This window comes from Aptenodytes forsteri, unplaced genomic scaffold (genome assembly GCF_000699145.1).
Source record: "Aptenodytes forsteri isolate BGI_AS27 unplaced genomic scaffold, ASM69914v1 Scaffold136, whole genome shotgun sequence".
Lineage (NCBI taxonomy): Eukaryota > Metazoa > Chordata > Aves > Sphenisciformes > Spheniscidae > Aptenodytes > Aptenodytes forsteri.
This window is the reverse complement of record NW_008796111.1, coordinates 2,780,725-2,802,252: the sequence shown is the minus strand read 5'-3', so window position 1 is coordinate 2,802,252 and position 21,528 is coordinate 2,780,725. Positions and strand designations below refer to the sequence as shown.

Genomic DNA, 21,528 nt, shown 5'->3' with positions numbered 1-21,528 from the left:
GCTCTGTGCTGTGGCCACCCCGGCTGCTGCCAGGATGAGTTCGTGGGCAGGAGTCAGCCCCTGATTTTCTGCATACCTCTCTGCTTGGAAAGTGGACCAGAAGACGTTGTGCAAGTCCTAGCATGAAGGAAGGCGGAGGAGACGGTGGGGAGAGCCACCCGTTACCTTAGTCTCCCCAGGTCCCTCGGGTGACGTGCCTGGGCTGGGCTCCCTCCTCTGCGGCTTCAGAGGTCCACCCAGCCGCGCAGCTGGAGGGCGAGCACCCCGAGGAGGATGGTGCCGGGGCTGCCGCGTGCGCTGGGGGCACCGTCGCAGTCCTTTTTGTCAGCTTCGCACCTGGATTGCTGACACAGGACCCCCTTGAAGCCCACGGGGCAGACGCAGCGCTGGTTCTGGTAGCAGGTGCCGCCGTTCTGGCAGAGCAGGAGCTCATCGTCGCAGACGTTGGCTGTGAGGTGGGAGGGAGGTAAGGACGTGGGCGTTAATCTGGGGGTATGTTAAACCCCTTGACTGAAGCAGAAACTAGAAGCTTTTGGCTTTCTTCTCTCGCTCCTGGGGGTTAAATTGTCCAGCCCTCGTAGTGCCAGAGCAGCCCCAAGGCCAGAGGAACACAGTGGGGGCTGCAAACTCCAGGGGTAAAGCTATCAAGTCATTTTGGATTTGGGAGGAATGGCTGGAGTCTGCTCACCCTACACCCTGAGCATCACGGGGCACCCGAGCAGGCGGTGCTGAAGATCCCCCTCTTGTTTGGACCCATCTCACACCTCCCTCTGTCCCCCTGGCTCAGGGGGACATGATGCTGCCAGCGTACTTACGGAAGCAGCCCTGTCTCCAGTAGTAGTTGGGCAGGCAGTCGTCACACTTGGGCCCCGTGGCGCCTTCTTTGCATTCACAGTAGCCGGTCTCGTTGCAGCGGTCGTGCACGGAGCTGATCTGGTTGCAGTTACATTCTGGCCAAAGACAGGGCTGTTAGTGCCTGTCCTGCCTGGGGGCTTCGTACCCACTAATGCCCCGAGGGAGGTGTTGAGGCCTTTGGAAAAGGCTGGCTGCATGCTACGGGAGGGCTGTTAGAGACCAAGGGACTGGGAGGGCATGGTTTTACCAGAGGCTCCAACAGTGCAAACAGCCACAGGTGCAAAGACCACCCCCCTTTGGAGCTGAGCAGCTCCTGGTAGAGCAATGCATCTGAATCAAGTTGGAAAGATAGTACTGGGGCTTTGTTTTCAGGCAAGAGAAGCCTTGGTGGGCTGCACAGACCGTACCGGCTGCTGTCTTTGGGGAGCATGCAGGTGGACACACCACGCTCCAGAGAGGGGCTGAACTGATGGCCACCCTATAGAGCAAGGTCCCGCACGAGCCGTCCCACGTCCCGGTGCCTCAGCCCGAGGCCGCCGGAACGCTCACCTATGCATACATTCTCGTCATCCAGCTCCACCGAGCTGTTGCGGTAGAAGCCCAGGCGGCAGTGCTGGCAGTGCTGGCCCCTCGTGTTGTGCTTGCAGCTCACGCAGGTCACCACGTTCAGGAAGTCGATGTAGCTGCAGCGGTTGGAGTGGCCGTAGCACTCGCAGTCTGCGGAGAGGAGGAGAGAGCTGGGGAGCTGGGCCGGGAGCATCCTCCCTCGCGCTGGGCGGAGGAGCGGAGCCATGAGGCTTCGGAGGAGGCTCCTGCTCGGGTGAAACGCCATGGCCACTGCCGACGTGGGGCTGGGGTGGGCTGGATGAGTGCGCACAGCGGCTGCCGTTCTTCACCGCCATGGGGGGGGATCAGGCTGGAAGTCATTGCTCAGAGACCAGAGAGGGGTCAGGGGGCTCTGTCCCCTTGGGGTGAGGACAGGCGGGAGCCAGCCCCTGGCTGCCCCAGGACATGATCTCTTTAAGGAAATGCATAATCATGGGAGCAGTCAGTGGGCTGTGGAGGGGAGTCAGGTGTTCATTAAAGAGCTGCCTTGTTAATGAGCAGAGCCCAACTTGGTGCCTGGGTTTGGCTGTGGGGGGGCTGTAGGACCTGCAAGGGAGCTGTGCTGGGGTGCAGAGCCCCAGCAAAGGCTCTGCCGAAGGCTACTCTTGGCCTTGCTGCGGCAAGGAGGGGACGGGCCCATGGGACGGGGCTGGCAGAGGGTGCAGCAGCGCTCGCTGCCTCCAGTGACGGGAAAGCCCTGGGACAAGGCTGAAGTGGAGCTGAAGCTGCTGCGTGCCCAGGTAAAAACTCGCCGCCTCTCTGGCTTTTTCCCCCCAGCGTCGCTTCTCAGCGTCCCCCTTGCTGTTGTACCTCCCAAATCAATACGAGTTGTGAAGTACGGTGACTCTCAGGTTAAAGGCTTAAAATGAGTGTATGCAAGAAAGCATGGCTTGCGTGGGCTCCCTCAAAAGATGGTGAGGAAGCGTGTGAGGGTTTGAACCAGGGCTGCCTGGTACAGCACAGGGACGCCTGCGAAGGGTGCTGGCGGGGTGGGAGATGCCACCATCACTCGGCCGAGCACTGCTCCTGTCCCCAGGGCTGACCTCTCTCAGCTGTGGGCCTGTGTTGGAAAACAACCAGCTAGGTTTAATTTGTAGCCAGAGGAATTTGATTACTTGCTTCTTGTGTTTGCTTTTTATTACCATGATGGGATGGTGACTACCTTGCAATGTCAGATTCAGTACGCTGGATCTTTCTGGAAGTTTAAAAGTATAATGCTGGAGGAGAGGAGGTACCCTAGTTGCCTTGTGGCCCTGGTCAGGAGGTGTCCCAGCCAGCACTGGCAGACGATAACGTGAGCAGAAACAGTGTCAGCCATGTCTGAGCTTCCCCAGCCTTCGGAGAGAAGGAGGAGGGAGGCTTGGAGCTGGGGTTTTGTTCCAAGTTCTAGCATTAAACATTCAAGGATGGGAGGGAAGGGTGTGGGTTGGCATGCACATGTGACTGGAGGAGGAGACTTGTCTCAATGAAATGATGACCAGGGAAGATGGAGCAGGGCAGAGGTTTCCCCATGGTTCACAGCTGCCTGAGGAGGAGCTGAGAGTCCGTGGTAATCTTGACACTCTATGAAACAACCTCTGCCTGTTTGACTAATCCCAAATAATTTCAGCTCAAATTCTTCTGGCTGCTGCAGTTCCCAAGCATTGTTTCACCCTAGGGATGCACTCCTACACACAGCTGATCACGACTCGGATAGGCAAACCCTCCCCATCTTCTCCATGTCGGAGGCTGATGGGCCACATCACCTGGAGGAAGACTAGGAGCCCTGGAGCACCGCGCTCCCTCCTCTTACCTTTATATGTTTCAATAGGAGCCACTGGGACAGAGTCTGGTTTGAGCCGGATGAGTTTTGAGCTCTTTGAGGATGCTTAAGAAAAATCAGAGACACGCTTTTTCTCACCGCTCAGCACCGCTCCACATCCTGCCCTGCCGCGAGCAGCTCTGCTACGAGAACAATGCCGAGCCGAGCCAAGAACACTGCTCTGGCAGCGCCGGTGTCTATTTCTGCACCAGCCAGCTGGTAGCTGCTAGATTTCTCCTCTTCTTCTCCCCTCCTCAAAGTTTGATGCATGAAAAACTCAATGCACCACGCTATTGCAATGTGCGGAGCCGGGGGCTGAAGCAGAGGAGCTACTCGCACATCCCCCCGTTACACACGTTCAGCGGCACGAATTGGGTTATTCAGGATAAGGATCTACCAGTCTAAACAGCTTAAAAAGAAATCTACTGGCCACGGCCTCAGTTTGATGGAGGTCATGCCAACCGGCACCCAAAAAGCTGCTAGGAGTACAGCTAAGACCACAAGCGCTACGGAGGTGGTATCTGGCAGGGCTTGCTACAGGGTCCTGCCAAGCACGCGCCGCTCCAGCCCAGCTTGTCCCCGCCAGCACATACCTGGCTTCTTCCCGTGCCTCTTGCCTGCAGAGTGTGCTGTGCGCCCTGCTTTGCTCTTTGGAGCTGCTACGCGAGAGGATAAAACACATCTGAGTGCTGTGGTGGGGAGAGGGCTCCCAGGGCCAGCCCAGCACAGTTGGTCTGGGATAATCCCTCAGGATAAGGGGCTGCCCCAGCCAGGACGGTGCTTCCTCGGGGCTGTGCTGCCAGCCAGACCCCCGTCCCACACAGAATGACCGGGGCGCTGGGGGTAAAGGCCATCGCTTCCAAATCGAGCTGATGGGGTTTGGTGCTTGGGGGGTTTTGTGCTTTGGTAACCCCAGTAAGGGGCAAGGTTGAGCAGCGCTGCGATCCCACAGGGTGTTTAGGAATGGGTCCCACCAGTTTTTGTGGGGTGCAAGCCCTTGCACAGCGCCGTGGTGCTCAGGGAGGTGCTGGGTAGGCATTGCCAGCTACATCCCACTGGTGCTGGTCACAACCCCACAGTGATAGCGATGGCAGGAGGTGGCCATGCTCCCCACCCCTAAGGCTCAGCCATGGTCAGAGCGGGCCCACTCCTGCCTCTGATGCCATTTGTGAGTCTGCTGTGGCACCGGGGCCTCCTCAGGTCTCCATGTCTTCCCCTGGTCCCATGGTGGGCTGGCACGGTGTCCAGACCCTCCTCCACCAACATGGCTTCTCCAGCCTCCATGGCCATGACAGGCCACCATGGTGCCCAGGCCCTGCTCTGCCACCACGGCCTCCTCCGTCCCCTGGCATGATGGCTGAGCACAGAACATGGCAGCCTCTCCTCACAGGCACTTGGCAGCAGACCAGTACAGCACAGGGGGACTGGGGCCTGTTGTCCCCGCCATGAGGGAAGTGGGGCAGCCCAGAGGTGAAGGAGCAGCTCAGTGGGTCCCCGGGGTGCTCCAAAGCCCCACACCTCTGCAGTGGGTGCTGCAGGTGGTCCTGGGGGCCATATACCTGCATAGAAGCCCCCATGGTTGTGCCTATCTGTCATGAGGAGGGGGCCATGGCCGTGAGGAGGCTCCACGGGGTGTTGGGAGCAGGGTGATCTGCTAAGGAGGCTTGGCCCTGTTGGGCCAGAGCAGCTGATCAGCCCAATTAATCTTGCCCAATTAATCTTGGCTGGGGGAAGGTGCGTGCCCCTCACCCTGTGGCAAGAAACCCCTTCCCAAAGCAGCTGAGGTGCCCGTGGGCTCTCCTGGGGCCCAGGGACACCTCTGCAGCCATCCCAGCCCCAAACAGGTCTCCAAAAAGACCTCCATGGGGCTGGATGAGCAGAACTGAGCTGAGGTGGACCCTCTGAGTAGGAGAGCAGATTGTACGATGGTGGGTCATGCCGACGATGGGTGGGTTGTCCTGGCCTGCGGGCACTGGGGGAGAAACCTGTCCTGCCCCGTCCTTGGGGACAGGCATGGCCTTACCTCGAATGTTCTTGGGAGGGTCTGGTGGCTTCGGCTTGGGTCCAAGTGCTGCTGTGTTTGGTGGGCGCTGAACAGCTTATGGTGGCATCAGGTAGAGAGAACATCAGATTTAATACAGATCCCCCTCTTGTTTGCTTAAAAAGGTGGCAAAGGGACACTGGAAGCTCTAGGCAGGTATCTAGGGTGGGCTGATGGAGCCATATCTGGTTGAGGATGTGTTGAAGCAGGAATGAGAGACAAAGTCTCCTGGAAATTAGAGTCTTTAAGTGTGAAGAGAGACAGAAAAAATACTCCTGAAAGGAGGGTGTGGGAGCTGCTGGATGGGCAAGTGTTGGCATGTGGTCATTACATTGCCCAAGCATGGAGAGAAGCTAAATCTGCAGACCACTGTCAAGACTCAGAAGCCTCCCTTGTTCAGCACAGACTGTCAGCGTCACTTGGCATTGATGCCCATGGTGTAGGCCTTGCTACTGTATCGAATACAGTTTTGTCTCTCTGTGATGCCAGAGACAGGCCCAAAAGCACAACAATTCCAAAGAGCTTCAATTTCAGCACTTTCTGCCCCCCAGTAGAGTATTTCCAAACACTGGGTTGTGTCCTGGGCCCAGCTTCAGCAGTTGTTATGTTCTGCACGGGAAGGGATGCTAACGTCTACAGCTGGAGCGAGCTACAGGCATCTCGGATGGGAAACGAGCTGAGCACCAACAGGCAACTGCCAAAGCACGTGTGCTGGTGGGAACCCTGAGGAGGAGAAGCTTCAGCCTCAACAGCCAGCGTGAAGCCTCCCAAGGTTCCCACCTGGAGCAGCTCACCTTAGGCAGTCACGTAGGAGACCTGAAGCAAGGAAATACATAAGGTGGCATCTATGCTATAAATGACACAGACCTATCTATTTACAAAGCTATTCTGCTCTACAAACAGACTCCGGTCTTTGGAGACGACAAGATTTCCATGATTCTCTCCGTTCACCCCAGCAGCAAGCTGTGAACAATCTCTTCTACCACTTACCGTCCTCATCTTTCATGTATACGACTAAACCCTGAGGCTCAATCCAGCCTCACCAGATTCCCAGCTGCGTGTCAGGCACAGACAAACCCCGAGTTTTTTCCCAGGTGGGAGGAGGAGAGAGATACATGGAAAACAGAGACGCAGAGCTAGAAACTAAAGCGTTCGCCGAGCGTTGGGAGCTGGTGCTCGCTGGCAGGACCCAGCTCAGCCACACATCTCCTACCTTCTGTTCCTGGGCCGGCCCTGGCCAGGGGAGAGCCCACTTGCAGCGGGGCAGCCGCCCTCAAGCCGGTGTAGCCTTGCAGCGACCAAAGGGGAAAGCTGTGTTACTGGCCGTGCTGGGGGGAGCTGGCAACCAGCAAGGAGCTTTGCAGCGCTCTGATGGAGGGCCAGCGCTTTGGAGGACAAAACCGACCCAACCCTGGGCCACGCAGGTTTTCGTGCCTTGCCCCCCCCCCCCGATGCAAGTGCTGCTGCTGGCATTGGGCAGCTGGTGCCTCCTCGGGCACTGGAGGGGCCGGGCAGCCCTTGCGACGCAAAGGGCAGGAGGGCAGCGGTGTGCTGAGCTGCCCGTTCTCAGCCCGGCTGCACGCACGGCGTTTTGCTCTTGTGTTTGCCTAAGGATCTCGGCGACTGATCTGCACCCCTCTCTGCTTGGAAATAACGGAACTGAGAATTAGCCCGGGTGTCCTACGACGGAGGCACGAAGTCCTAGTTGCTAATCCAAACTTCTAGGCCCTCCTTCAGGCCCTGCTCGTCCCTCAGAAATACCAATTAAAGAATTTGCAAGCCACTGCAGAGAAATTAAACCAGCAAGAAATGTATAGATCACTTGTTTGATTTCCCTGCAAACCCTCACCCCCACTGGCTGCATACCCCTCCCCGTCTCCTCAATATTGGTAATAATCTTCAGGTTTGCTAGAAAACAAACCAAGGAATAAAATTTTAAACGCCATATTATTAATTTCAAGCTCCAGTTGGGTAACATAAGGAGGAGGAGGGAAAAAAAAAAATCTCTCGATCCTTGCCAAGTTTCAAAGGACAAACCCGAGTAGGAGAGAAATGTGATTTCCCAGCCTCGTCAAGGGGATGATAAACAATGCAGAATAAAAAAGAAAAAAAAAAAGTTAGTGGGTTTTTTTTAATGACAAGCTCTAAGAGAAGGTGATAGACATTGTCCTTTTCAGCTGGAAAGTGGAAACCAATTGATATTAATACGGTGTTAAAGAGAATATGAGAAAAGCCCTGTGCAAATTGGCAAGGGTTTAATTAGAGTCACAATAAAAAACAGCCCTGAAGGCATTTTGCTTTTTAGTCATTCACATACACCTCCACTCCATCGCGTTTACAGAGCCAGGAAAATTATTAATGCTCGTTATCCCGAGAACCTTTCCCTTGGAGCTCTGGGACATTAATGGACAGTTTTACATTTCGGGAGGGGGAAAGACACGTTTCACCCCCAGACCCAGTTCATACAAATGGGAAACACTGGGCAGCTCTTATCTCGGGGGCTTGTATCAGCCCTGAGGAAAACTGCTGGTCTTGGTGGGTTTCTGGGGAAGCAGAATAAATTGATCCAAGAAGTCACGCTTTACAGCAAAAACCATGGGGGGAAACAGCACTGGAGTGGTGGGGAAGGACCCTGAAAAAGTCCTTCTCAAAACATAAACGCGGGGTCCCGTTTCTGCAGGACCTACACAAAGCCAGGCTTTTGGTGCTCTCTTTCTGCTGGAGCTCTTAACCATCAAGCAGGGCTCAGGTTGGTTTTGTTTTTCCCAAAGGTGAACTGGCACTGCTGAAACTGCTACAAACTGGGGGGGGGAATGGAAGCAGAAAGAAAAAAAAAAAGCTTTTTTTGCTTATTTTGAACGTGGGAAAAATGTAACAAATGGCAAGGAAGAATTTGACAGGCTTCAAGGGAGGTTTTGAAATAACAGAACTGCAGAAGGCAAATGAGAATAGCACTTAATTCATCCTCCTTAGGGTAACTGCGATTTCCCGTCCTTCTACCCATTTTGGCAGCCTTGACTGCCTTCAGACCACAGACCGTGCCCATAAACTCATTCTTCTCCCCCCTCTCACCACAGGCGACCGAGCACAAAAGCGTCCTACGAACATGACCGCAGCTCCACCTTGACCACGGAAAACACCACGAGCAGCCAAAGCAAGCGGATGTCTGGCAGATCCATGCAACCCAGAGACAACCCAAATCTAATCTACTCCTCTAGCCTACGTGCTACGTTGCTTTCTGCCTTGCTGCTACCCACTAGTGTGTGGAGGCATGAAGGAGAAGGGAAAAACACATTGGTCTGGCTTTAAATACCTGGTTTTTTCTGTGTTTCTCTCACGGGCACAGAGGCAGCGAACTCAGAGGCTAGTCTGATGATGCTTGCTTATGGTGGGAAGCAGAAATTCAGAGGGCAGAAGACAGTGTGTAAATTAGAGGGTGAAGCAGCACAGGGATGGGGCAGGGCCCCAACAGGACTTTTTTTTTAAATGGCTGGCTGGCTGAGCTGGCTTTAAAGCAGGGAGGGATTTGTATAATGCTTCTAAAATTTAGAAGGGAGGTAATGACAGAGTATCTCACTTTGGGACTCTGACCCAGCTTGGGGTTATTGCGTCTCCTGCAAACGGGTGTCTTACCAGGAGCTCGAAGGGTCACCTCTTTAGCAGGGTGTTTTCCCTGAGGTCTAAGCGAGTTACATTCACAGCCCCTTTGGGGTGTCATGGTACTTAAAGAAGTACTTTACATTTTGCGGGACTGGAGGGGGAGGAACGTCTCTGGTCAAAAGCAGATCAGAATTAGGCTGTGCCTTGATTCCTTATTGCTGGTCAAAGGCACACAATGGACCTTTGGCATCAAACCCAGCATGGTGCCCATGTAAGAGAGCAGGTCCCTGAGCTGCTGGGTGGCCCTGACTTCCTTTGTATTTGGAGCAGCCCCTCCAGGGGCTGTCTCCATCCCCAGGCACAGCATTCTGGGGTTGGACCTGGCTGTGCAGAAACATGGATGGGGGTCTGGATGGGGGTGAGGAGCTCCGAGCTCAGCCCTGACCGTATCAAGCCAGAGATGTGGCGGCTGGACTGCGATTTATTTATTATTTATATATTTTGTCCTTAGCCATCAGTTAATGAAAGCATGAAAATATTTTCTCTGCCCAGGAAGCAGGTTTTGGAGAAGGAATAAACCCCAAGGTGCATGATGTCTCCCAGGTCCCTCAGAGCAGTTTGGCAGGAGCGACTACCCCCACCACCCCCAAAGCCCACACAGATGCCGTCCTGCCCGCCCCAGATGTACGACGCGAGGCAGAGCACTGCAAATCACACACAAAGTAGACGCTACACGCACCACCCACACGTACACAGCACTTGCAGAAAAACAGACCTAAAATGTGGCTACAGGTGAGCATGGATAAAAATCAAATGACCCCAAGAGTGTGGTGCAGATGTAGACGTGATCTCCTGTCACTGCCGGGGCCGTGGTGATGGGAGCTCTGGGCAGGGGTGGTGGATGAACCTCCTCCTGCACATGTACAACATGGACCTATGTGAGGAGCACTTCTTAACAGTCAAGAGACTTGCACTCTGTTGCCCAGGGTCACTCCAACTCCGTGGAAGTTGGAGCTAAACCCTCAGCTTCCTGATTAACTACTCAAGCAGGGTACTTCCATGAATATATCTATATTTGCATAAACATGCAATCAAGTTTCCTCATCCCTTTGACTGGCTTCTGGCAGCTCCCCCAGACAGACTGTTACTAACATACTGTGGGTGTAAAACGTCCTCCTGGGAAATATCAGGCCCAGAAAGCATGGCAAGGGGAGGAATGCGTGTCTAATTCCTCCATGAGAAGCTTAAAAAAAAAGTCCTGCTGTTAAGTTTTATCTGCTCACTTCCAAAAGACAAGTGAAAACGCTGTCTCCTTGTTCACGGGGGGAGGGAAGGAGGAACCCCCAGAAAAAGGACAAAAGTTTTCCTCCACGGGATGATTTTAGAAATTAGGAAAGGGTGTTTCTGGCGTGTGTGTGAGCTCCAGCCCCGCAAACTCCCTGGCTGCTTGTACAGTGCCCGCCTGGGGAATGTTAGAGTGCGGCTCTGCCCTCGGAAAACTGCCCTAGAAGATGCAGCCAGCCTGCATTACATCCCTGAGTCTGGCCACAGGGACTTGATGCAGGATTGGGAGAGCCAGCAAGGACAGAGCCAGCTTCTCCCTTGACCTGACGTCCCGTCCCTGGCATGACTTAGCAAAGCCTGCGGGCTGCTCTGAGTCTGGCGGTAAGTGGCAGGAGGTGGCCGCTCGCGCGCTGAGGCAGCAGTCCTCCACGGGGAAGGTTCCCTGTCCGAGCGAGCGGCCGGTGGGGCAGAGCAGCACCCAGCCTTCCCCATCGCGCTCTGGGAGCAGCACCCAGCAAGTACAGCGGGGGCAACTCTCCTGCCTGCTCTGGTATCGCATGTGGAGGTCGGGGATAGAGCAGGATGGGGTACAATTCCCCTCTCCTTCCAGCCAGGCAAGACTGGTTTAATTTTACAGTGGGACAGTAAAGCCTTCATTGCTGCCCTGCCCTGCCTTGTGATGGAGCTGCAAGAGAGCATCTCTTGCAGCCATGCCAGCCCTGTGCAGGACAACATTGCCAAGTGGCTCTAGGAGGGATGGATTTTGAAAATCTTTTCTTTTTAAAAAAGCAAAATTGAGAGAAAAAAGGGAAAAGCGTTGTTTGCCCCGTATCCAGTCCTGACTTCACTTCTTGCTGCCCTGATGATAACAGAGCAACAGCAAAGTGAGATCAGCCGGTGGGGGGGGATGTCAACCCATGGCATGGTTGTCTCTTGGCTTTGAGGTGGACCCGTTGTGGCTGGCTCCCTGCTTATGGGGACCACAAAGCTTGTTCCTAGCTCATGTTACACGTGTCAAAGTGTCCTTGGACTGAATAGAAAAAGCAAACCAGGACTGCTCAGAGGCTGGGGGATGTGAACCAAGTCAGGGTGTTTTTTATCCATGTCCCTTTATCATCCTACAGAGCAGATAAAATAAATCTTTTCTTTTTAAAAAAAATTGAGAGAAAAAAGGGAAAAGCGTTGTTTGCCCCGTATCCAGTCCTGACTTACTTCTTGCTGCCCTGATGATAACAGAGCAACAGAGTGAGATCATCAGCCGGTGGGGGGGGATGTCAACCCATGGTATGGTTGTCTCTTGGCTTTGAGGTGGACCCGTTGTGGCTGGCTCCCTGCTTATGGGGACCACAAAGCTTGTTCCTAGCTCATGTTACACGTGTCAAAGTGTCCTTGGACTGAATAGAAAAAGCAAACCAGGACTGCTCAGAGGCTGGGGGATGTGAACCAAGTCAGGGTGTTTTTTATCCATGTCCCTTTATCATCCTACAGAGCAGATAACCAGGGCCATTGACATGGCAGCCCCATGCGTTCCCCACCGCCACCGGAGGAGCCGGGATGGGAAGCAGCCGAAAAGAGGAGCCCGGCGGTGGAGCCCTGGCCCTCCGAGCGAGGCAGGGAGTGTGACACCCACCTGGCTGGGTGGTGGTGGCAGGTAGGGGGATGCTGGTGGTGGTGGTTGTGGTGGTGGTGGGCGTTGTTGTGGTGGACGTTTTTGCGGTGGTAACCTGCTGCGGTCGCTCATACGCTAGCAAGCAAAGAGAAGAGGTGGGAGGCACCTACTCGGGGGGAACAGAGGGTTTCCTTCCCAGCCCGCATGCCCATGAGGCTGCCGCTGCTGTGCGGCACCACCCGACCGTGCTCGCCACAACAGCCTGAACTGGTGACCAATTTCTCAGTGCGATTACAACTGGGGCACCAAGAGGATTAAGGCGATGCTGGCTCGATGACGCTGGATGCAGCGAGCACATGTATGCGTGCAGGGGCCGGAGGCTGTGGCTGTATCAGCTTACTCTGTTGGTGCAGATATTGGCTTAAATACTTACAGCTCTATCGTAAACTGATTGCCAATTAAGCTGAAAAGGGGAAATGAAAGCATGCCTGGGCAGAGATGGGGCGAAGAGCGGGCGGGAGGTGCAGAGGAGCCCCCAGCCCGCCCTGCCGGGGGGTGTGCTTCCGCTGCCTGACACCTACGTGCCAGCTGGCAGAGCCCTGCCTACCCCGGCTCCATAAACAGCACCATTCCCTTCTGCCACCCCCCAGGCAGCAAACCACCCGGCACCATCGAAACCAACCCGTACCATCGGCATGTATTAATTTCCACTGGCGCCCTTCGTTCAGCAGGGCAAATTAATTGATGGCTTAACCTCAGCAAGCCCCCGTGGAGCTGAGCAGGAGCGACCCCGGGTGCGGTGCCCACCCGACCGTGCTCGCCACAACAGCCTGAACTGAAAAAACACTCGGAACACAAATTCCTCCTTAACTTACACCTGCTGCCCTCCTGTCCTTGTTTGTCCCACTGCTTCATGCAGATTATCATGCTTAATTTCATAATAGCCCTGAGCTAGTTTAAATACTTAATTTAGGTCACTTCTAGTCTCCTATGCAGGCTCAATAATCTCTCCTTAACTGGCCTTGGACACAAATCCCTCCTGTCCACCTCCTGCACATCGCTCCCAGCATCCCCCCCAGCTTCTCCCTAGCAGAAAAATGTTATGGGAAACATTTTCCAGTGAAACACAGGTAGCACTGAGAATGCTGAGCTCTGTTAAGGGGGAAAAAAAGAGTTATCACAATGGTTTTGACCAGAAAAGCAAAGAATACTTGGGACTGTTAAACACTTAATTTTTTTAAATCCTAAGTTTCTTAAGGGAGACCTTTAATTTTTATTTGAAACGTTTAACCATTTAAATTTAACTGCTTAAAATCTAAATATGGTTCATTTACCCAGAAAACCCTTCCCCTCCACGTTTCAATTAGGTGCATTTTTCTTAATTGCATTTGCATTTCTCTGAAACTATTTCTCCTCCAATTCTCTCCACTTGCCTGCAAACCAAAGAATTCATTATTCATTCAGCTCTCCGATTTGTTTCTTCTGGAAGGTAGTTCCGAGCCACAAAAGTCGAACCCAGGCTTCTGCTTACCCAAAACTCAAGAGTCTTTGATATCAAACTACCTCCAGCTTTGTTAAATAAGGAGTCCTACGATACCATCAATCTTTCAATAGAAATCCCCGCTGAGCTCTACCGTCTTTGCTGCCGACACTTCATAGACGTATGTTCATATACATACACGTGTACATACAGATGTACACACACGCTCTCTGGTTTTTTTTATTGATAGCCCAAGGTGACCCAGACTGGATGCTATGCCAAATAATTCAAACCCAGCTCCTTCTCACAGCAGAAGTCTGCAATACTGGGGGGGAAAAGTTCACAGCGAGCACCGGTGGTTTTGAAGAGTCTTTTTTTATTTCCTTTCCGGCTGCCATGCTAACGAACCTCATGGGGGGAAACCATGCCAAAGGAAGAGACAAAATGAGGGTACTGAAGTCAAAGGAAAAAAATATAAGACTCTTTGACAGGACAGAAAATGAGGCATAATTAGGGAAGACTTATTGCCTGGAAAATGATAATGGACAGAAAAAAACAATTCTTTTTTTTCCTAGTGACATCCGCAAGGACCATGTACCGAGGTGTTAAATGCCAGCATTTCAGTTATGTTTTTACTTACTGCCAAAGGCTGAGCCTGCAGCTGCACCTGGAAAAAAACAAGAAGAAGCCCGGTCACTGGAAGCAGGACGCCGTCGGCTCTGATACCAGCAGAAGATCAAACAGATACACGACGCGGGACCGAACAGCAGTTAATTAGCAGGGGTCTTGCTCATATCAGTTTGCTGCAACATTTTAAAAGCTGCTTTTGTCAAACCACAGAGGCAACCAGACAGTGCTGTCCGGGGTCTTGGCATCTCAAGCCTTTCACCTGGGGAAGAAAAACCAGCGTGGTCCTTGCTGATGGGTTTTTCTGTTAACCACTTCCTTGACCTACCGTTAAAGCCCAGCAAAGGACAAGCACATCTTCTGAGGTTCACTGGGCTAAGTACAAGCTGTAGGGTCTGAAACAGATTGTTGCGCCTGGGGCAGTTCTCCGTGGGCGAGAAGGGTTGAACACCCTTCCCATCGCAGCACTTGCTCAACAGGACGCTGCAAAGCCACCGGCTTCAAACCCGCCAGTCGAAGGCCATCCAAGGACCAGCTTCTGGCTTTTGGCACCCGGGAGGCTAAAGGCCATGGTCCTCTCTACTGTACCAAGCAGATGAATCATGGAAAGTCTCAGCTTTGCGTGAACATAAAGCACAGGACCAGTGATGGAAGAAGCAGGACCACCAAGAGGAGAGGACTTCAGAGAAATGCCTCTGTTGCAGAGGAAGAGGATGATGTTGATGGGAGAGGAGGAAGCAACAGAGAGAGAGTCGGGGTCGGGGGGAGGAAGAAGACTGAGTGACAGAGGGGAAGAGAGATGAATGGGAGAAGAAAGAGCAGAGGAGAAAGAGAAATAGGAAGAGACACAAGGAATGGAGGGGAGGGAAAGAGAGAGAACAGCATGTCTGTGCCTGTCAACACCAGAAACTCTCCCAGGCTCCTTTGAAGCAATGCAGCCGCTTGGTGGGAGCTGACAAGCTCGTTCCCTTTCAAAGAACCTGCTCATCTACCAGCCCTGGCACACACAAAACATTCCCATCACGGCCTTCGGAGCCTGAATTTCAGCTTTGATCATCTTAAAGCACATAAATCTTTCAAAAAATTTGGGGGGAGGCAGGGAAAAGATTCTCTTTGGTAATGCTCAGAGCTGCTGTTTGAAAGGCTGGAGCGGCTACTGTGGCTCTGTGACATTTAAACAAGTCTGCTAATGTGGACTGGACAGAAACCCAGGAGAAACTGGCCCATCTGTGATGTTTCCTGCCCCAATTCCCCTGCTCGAACAATGGTGGGTATGCATCCTTCATCTCATCTGCGCGCCTTTGCTTCTGTCAGTGCCTTGCTCCAGCAGGCAATTGGATGAGACTGGAGCTGCGCAGAGGGACGGCAGCTCGCCGCGCTTGCCTGAAATACCGACACACACAGAACGGGAGCCAGAAAGCAATCCAGAAAGCAACCTGCACTCCCACAGCTGAGCAGTGCCAGCGCTGAGCCCATGAGCCCCCCATGGTCAGTGCTCCACTGTGGCTAAATAACGTCTTCTTCAAAGGACAGTAATTTGCATTGCCACAAAGCCATGGACCTATATCTTGGCCCAAGGTCATCCTTCCTATTCTCGACCATCATTTGGACTCATCACTCATCTACCAGTAGCCAACAAATCACCTCTGCATCCACCCAGATCCTCTCTCATTTCTCTGTGTACCAAGACACGGGTAAATACCCGCTTCCCTTTTGAAAGCTGAGCATCCTGCACTGATGGAGAAGGACAAGACGAGAATCCGCTCCCATCTGTGGGCGTTGTGCAGCCCAAGGTGGGAGCGCGGCCAGGGCTGGCTCGCTGCAGGTTACTTACATGCATTGGGGGACCCGTTGGGGAGAGGCAGGTAGGATCCTGCTCGCCAGGACCTGGAGCGGAAATTCTTCTTGCACTTGCCGCAGTCCTGCCCTGTGGTGTTGTGCTCGCACTCGCACTGAAGGCTGCCCTCTTTGAAGGTGCACAGGTTAGCGTGGAGGTTGCATTTACACCTGGAAGGGGAAGACGGGAGAAGAGCTGTCAGGTATTACTGCAACTCCTCCTTGCCCCTGGCGTAGTGCTGTCCGTGTGCATGAAAATGTAGAGGTGAAGCTGGGCCAGTTACCCCTTTCCTGTTCCTTCTGCAGGATTTTTTCACTGAACTCAGCTGTTTTCCCCAGGCATCTGGTGCTGGGGTTACGATGTCCACATCCTCGCCCAAGGTGGATCTGCAGTCTCTATTCCAAGATGAGAGATACTTTACTCCCACCATCCGACTGCAGTGGCACAGATCGTTTAATGGTAAGTCAACGTCTCCAGCTGAGACTCCAGTGAGGAGTCACACATATTTTTTCAGAAATCTGAGTGATTGACTCAGATGTAGGCATTTACTTGGAGGCAGAGAGGACAGCCTCGAGCTTTAGATGGAGAAGCATAGCTAACACTGGTGGGGCTCAGCCCCTTGACCCCTGCGCAGCGTGCTAAAGTCAAGAGCGTTTTCTCCCGTGGTGTGAAGCTGCGCAACACAAACCCTTTTCCCTACGTGCAGCGCAGCCCCAGCCTGCTGTGACCAAAATAACACAGAGAACAAGTCACCATCAAAATCTGCCTTTTAGTCCCCGCCTCATCAGAGAAGGCAACAATGAAAAACACTATTCAGCAATTCGCAAACATTAACAAACTTTTAATGAGCTGTAGTGCAGTATGCAGGGAATAATTATCTCCGTGCACAATAATTCCTGTTGCTCAGACTCCGGAGGTGACTTGCACAGAGCATGGAGGCTGAGCCCATAACTCACACGTGGCTCTAGTGACTCCCGGGCCCGAGCTCAGGCCATCAGACAGAGACTTCAGGGACCAAAATCTCTCATTTCATTCCAGACAGCGGATCCCTAGCACAGCCTGCTGGGTTTTCACTGCTTTGTGCAATAATTTACACTCTCAGAAGCAGAACCATTAGAAAACAGTAATGCTGTGCCTTATGTGAACGGGTAGAGAAGTCTGACCGGGCAGTGCTTCGTTTTGCTGGGCTAATTGCTCAAAAGATGCAAAACTGAGGGGAACAAACCACTTGCAGAGAAGATAGAGGAGGCATGACCTGCTTCTTCTCATCCTCTGTGTGTGCTGGGATAAACAACCTGGATTAGGCTGGGAGCCACGAGCCGGGTCCCTCCCGGCTGCCGGCGCCGCGCATGCCCACCAGCTCCTGGTGCCTCTCCCCCTCTCCCTTGGAGCCCCCAAAGATGCTCCCCAGCCGCCTGCCTGACCCACTGAGGCTGCCTTTGCTGGGCTCCTCCTTACGCATGGCTGGATAAGCTGACCTCATGTATGATTTTTTTTTTTTTCCCTCCCCCTCCCCTCCCTGTCCTTAATTCTAGCAAACCCCGCTCAGAGGCTAAGCATAAGCTGGATGAATGGTCTCTCTCCCCGTCTTACAACCCTGCCCTGTCTCTGACCAAGCAGGGGAGGGAATATTGCAGTCTCTAAAAGGGAGGAAGGAAGAAAATGTGGTCCATGGAGCAGAGGCAGACACACTCAGCATGCTCCGCTTGAATCTGTGTGTTAGCGAGAGCCGGAGATGCCGCGTCACGGCTGAAAGCACTAACAGCCTCCGAGCACTGCGAGCATCAGTGCTCTGGGAGCAAGCCATGAATCTGAGCGTCCGCAGGAAGGAAGCGGCTTTGGCCGGTACCTGCACAGGAGGGATGCTGTATTTCAGCCGCTTCGTGTCCCCTCTGCCTCTGGTGAGGAAGGATTTCAGCTGAGCTGTCCCAGCCCTTTGGCAGAGGTGATGCTCAGCCCTGGGGTGCTGCGGAGCCTGACTCTGAATTATTCAGCGTCCACCCGGCGCGGCCTCCTTGTCTCGCTTCAAAATGAGCAGACGGGAGGCAAGCAGGCAAGATAGCAGGTTAAAGCAGGTCAGAGCCTCACCGCAGCCGCTCTGGGCCCAGCCTGAATCAGAGCAAAAGCTTCTGTCTGGGAGCTGCAGCTCTTCTCCCTCCTACCGCTGGCAGGAGCAAGGGGATGGAGCCAGCTCCAGGGCGCAGTCTTAAAATCCAGCCGAGGGGGAGTTTAAGAGCCCCAGGGGATGGGCTACAAGGAAGGCAGGGCCTGGCATCCCTCTTGTTTTCTCTGAAGTCTGGGATGATGTGGAGGGCAGCGCCTGGATCCTGTCCTTGACCCCGCTAGTCTCGCAGTGAGGACATCAGCCCTGGGTCACCACCACCTGGACCCCTGCGGTGGCCTGGGGCAGCCTCCATCACCCCCTCCGCCTGTAGCACATCCTTGCTCCTGGCATCCCCGGCCGAGGGCCAAGCAGCTGCTTCGGGGTGCTTCTGCTGGCTCCAAGCTGCTGCCGTACAGGAGGGTGAAATCTGCTCACCGTTAATTTGGCTCCAGCTACAAAACCTCCGCCAAGCAGCGGGACCCAGCCTTCTCGCTACCGGGAGAGCGAGGCACGGATGCGTGCAGGAGGCAGTCAGACGTGCCTGCTTGTACACACACACTGCTCGCTTGCTGCTGAGGAGGGCTGGGAGCTGAGCACCAGCTCCCGGGACAGCCCCCAGCTGCCTCCTGCCCCTGCAAAGGCACCCGCATGCTCCCCTGCCAGTGGGATAGGGACAGGGGTGGGTGCTCATGGATGTCCCCCAGCCACTGCGTGTAGGGCTGATGGAGCACTGCTCTTCCCAGAGAAGACTCTCAATTCCTAATCAGTGTAAACAAGGTAAATTAAATAAAGAGAAAGCAGAGGCAGCCTGTCACCCTGCCTGCCTGCGCCTGGGTCACTTACATTTCTCGCTGTTCGGCCCTTCGCCACTGTGCAAAAGTTTTGTTATCCAAAGGATCAATTTTACCAGGGAATTGCTTTCTGAATTCGACCTTTGAGGATCATCAATCTAAGCAGAGAACTATAACCCCAGCAAGCTGACCCCGCAGCACAGCACTTTTCAGCCCAATCAATCAGGCTGCATTATTTAATAGCGAACAGCCAAGCGCCTTCAACCAGCCCCGACTGCCAACCCCATTTTGTGTGAAGGTTTCTGCATCCGGGCCTCCCTGCTGTTCACGCTCGGAGGCTCGGCTTTAACCCCTTCTTCAGGCTTCTCTGCCTCCTCCTCTGGGCTTGCAGCCCAAGGACATGCACTTGCCGACGGTCTGTGCACATCTTCCCCCAGCCAAGACCCAGCTGGTGGAGACTGGAGTAAATCACATTAGCCCAGTCCCCTGGGTGGGAGCTGCTAGTCCTGCTTGCCTCCGCTCATCTTCCTCGGGCGGCCAGCCATCGCAGGAAAGAGAGGATGAAGGGAAAGGTTAGGAGCTACTTAGCAATGAGGCTTAAAGAGCAGCAGTGGGGCAGACACCTGCGCTGTGTCCTGCAGAAGGCAGCGATGGCCCGGCTCCAGTCCCAGGGCTGCTCCAGCAAAGGGCTGGTTGCAATATGGTCTCTTTGGCTCCGGAGGTGGTCTGAAGAGCTGGGAGCGTTTCTCCTCTCTAGCTCATGGGTCAACGCTAGCGGTGATGGCGCTGTTTCTTGGTGAGCATTCAGCGCCCACGTAGGATGCAGCCGTGGTGGGGCGCAGCCTGGAGGAGAGCAGCCCCAGTGCACACCTGGCAGGAGCTACAGCACCCACAGGCACCCTCCATGGCCTGGGGACGCCCAAGTCCTGCACCGGGCTGTTAGTAGGTGCTCACAACTGCATTTTGCATTAAACAGAAACTGGCTCACACTGTTCCTCAGCAAAAGTTGCTGGAGCAATGATTGGCCCAACATGTTACCATTTGCACGACGGGGTATTTATGAGTTTTTTTAGTGCGGGTCGTTCAGCTGCTGCCATCCCCCAGAGTGGTGCAGTGTGGTCTGATGCTGCCAATGCCTCCACCAGGGAACATCACGGAGCTTGGAACGCCAAGGAAAGTTTATAGGAAAGTGAAAGTTTATAGGAAAGTGTCCTTTTTTTTTTTTTTTCTTTTTTTTTTTTTTTTTTTCTTTTTTTTTTTTTTTTCTTCTTTTTTTTTTTTTTTTTCTTTTTTTTTTTTTTTTTTTCTTTTTTTTTTTTTTTTTCTTCTTTTTTTTTTTTTTTTCTTTTTTTTTTTTTTTTCTTTTTTTTTTTTTTTTTTTCTTTTTTCCCCCAGCCATAAAGAACAGTTTGCCGTCCCTGCATTTCTCCAAGTCAGCATCCTGGAGGTCACAGCAGCGAGCGGTTGGAGACACATCTGGTGCCAAGCCCGCGTGCGAGGGAAGGAGATGCCTGTGTGCAGGTTTTGAAAGGGGGTGCAGCCGAGGGTGAGTGCCGCAAACCTGCAGGAGCCACGCTGGGAGTGGGAAAGCAGCCCCTGTCCCTGAGCTTTCATTAATAAGGACTTTTGAAATAATTTTAAAAAGCCACCCCAGCCCTTTGCTTTCCTTCCAAGGATCCTTATGTGTTTTACAACCTCTTTTCTGTCCGTAGCCCCACTTGCAGAGCAGGGAAGCAAGGCAGAGAAAGGCAAAGAGCATCTCTTCATCCCTCTCCCTCCCTGTGGGGCTAAGCCAGACAGACCTTGGGGTGCTGGCACCCCCCATTCAGGCCTGACGCCGTGACCCCGCTTGCTGTGCTGGGTAAGGGCTGGAGGAACCGCTTGCTGGGTGGAGACCCAGAGAGCTGCTCTGTCCCCATACACCTCTCACCCAGCTCCCACCATGGCCCAATCCTGCCTTGCCCCGAGCTCCTTAAAAAAGAACCTGGGTGAGGACATGGGGCAACAGAAGTCCGCTACAGTGGGCCACCACCTCCCTTCCAAGTCTCCTTCCAGCCCAGCCTGTGCTCTCATCTCCACCCTGTGCTTGCCATGAAGATGCTACTGTACGGCCACGTGGCCCCAAGGATGCTGTGGAGACCTGGTCCCCTCCTGCTGGCTCCTGGGCCACCGGGCTCCTGCTTTCCCTCCCATCACTGGCATGGCAGTGGTGCCCCCCTGCTCCCTTTCCACTCACCCGAGCTGGCACTGGGGAGAGGCAGCGCACAGCGGAGGGCTGCTAATGACAGCCATCCAAAGGAAGGCTTATGATAGCTTTCCCCTGAATTGTTTGCTCTCGCTGTAATTGATGAGCCTTTAATGAGTCTCATGGGATGATGTGTTTGAAGGGAGCTCTTTCCTCTCCGTCCCCAAGGAAAATGATGTTTCAACTGATCTCGGCTCTCGGGGAAACATGAATAACTCTTCTCCATCTCTCTATTGTCATCCCCAGCCGTTGCTCGCAGCTGCCTGGCCGTGACTTCTCCACTTTTTACCTGCTCTTTTGCAACTGTTTTGGCAGCTCAGCAAAAGCAGGGAGCAAATCTTTTGGGCAAAGCATAACAGGCGCTGAGCTTGGATTGTTTCTGGCCCATCTGTGCGTGCAGAAGCAGGTAAAAATAGCTTCTAATGGCTGGGCCACGGAAGAAGCACCGTCCCTTTGTGGAGAGGAGTTATATTAGGATTCGCCTTGCTGGGAGATCGCTCCAGCAGAGATTCGCTATTGCCAGTGGCTGGAGCAGGGCTGAAAGGGCTGAAGAAGGCGACAGCGGCTCATTCATCCCAGGAGCAGGGCTGGGAGCGTAACTCAGCCTACGGTCCAGGGGCTGAAGGGGGAGGAAAAGCCATTTTAACA

At 53.6% G+C, this 21,528-nt stretch overlaps 1 protein-coding gene across 2 annotated transcripts in view; it reads right to left on the bottom strand.

Moving 5' to 3' along the window:
• Positions 1-224: 224 nt before the first annotated feature.
• NTNG2 (netrin G2) overlaps positions 225-21,528 on the bottom strand; it is a 48,767-nt gene continuing 27,463 nt past the window's right edge. The window contains exons 3-12 of one of the 2 annotated variants that reach the window (XM_019474070.1): positions 15,738-15,910; positions 13,917-13,943; positions 11,818-11,931; positions 8,617-8,685; positions 5,286-5,360; positions 3,856-3,921; positions 3,254-3,328; positions 1,405-1,572; positions 816-950; positions 225-448 (exon numbers count right to left, since the gene is read on the bottom strand). In XM_019474070.1, coding sequence (XP_019329615.1) covers positions 225-448; positions 816-950; positions 1,405-1,572; positions 3,254-3,328; positions 3,856-3,921; positions 5,286-5,360; positions 8,617-8,685; positions 11,818-11,931; positions 13,917-13,943; positions 15,738-15,910 — 1,126 coding nt within the window. The remainder of the gene's footprint in view (positions 449-815; positions 951-1,404; positions 1,573-3,253; positions 3,329-3,855; positions 3,922-5,285; positions 5,361-8,616; positions 8,686-11,817; positions 11,932-13,916; positions 13,944-15,737; positions 15,911-21,528) is intronic. The other variant, XM_009286950.1, reaches the window with a different exon arrangement.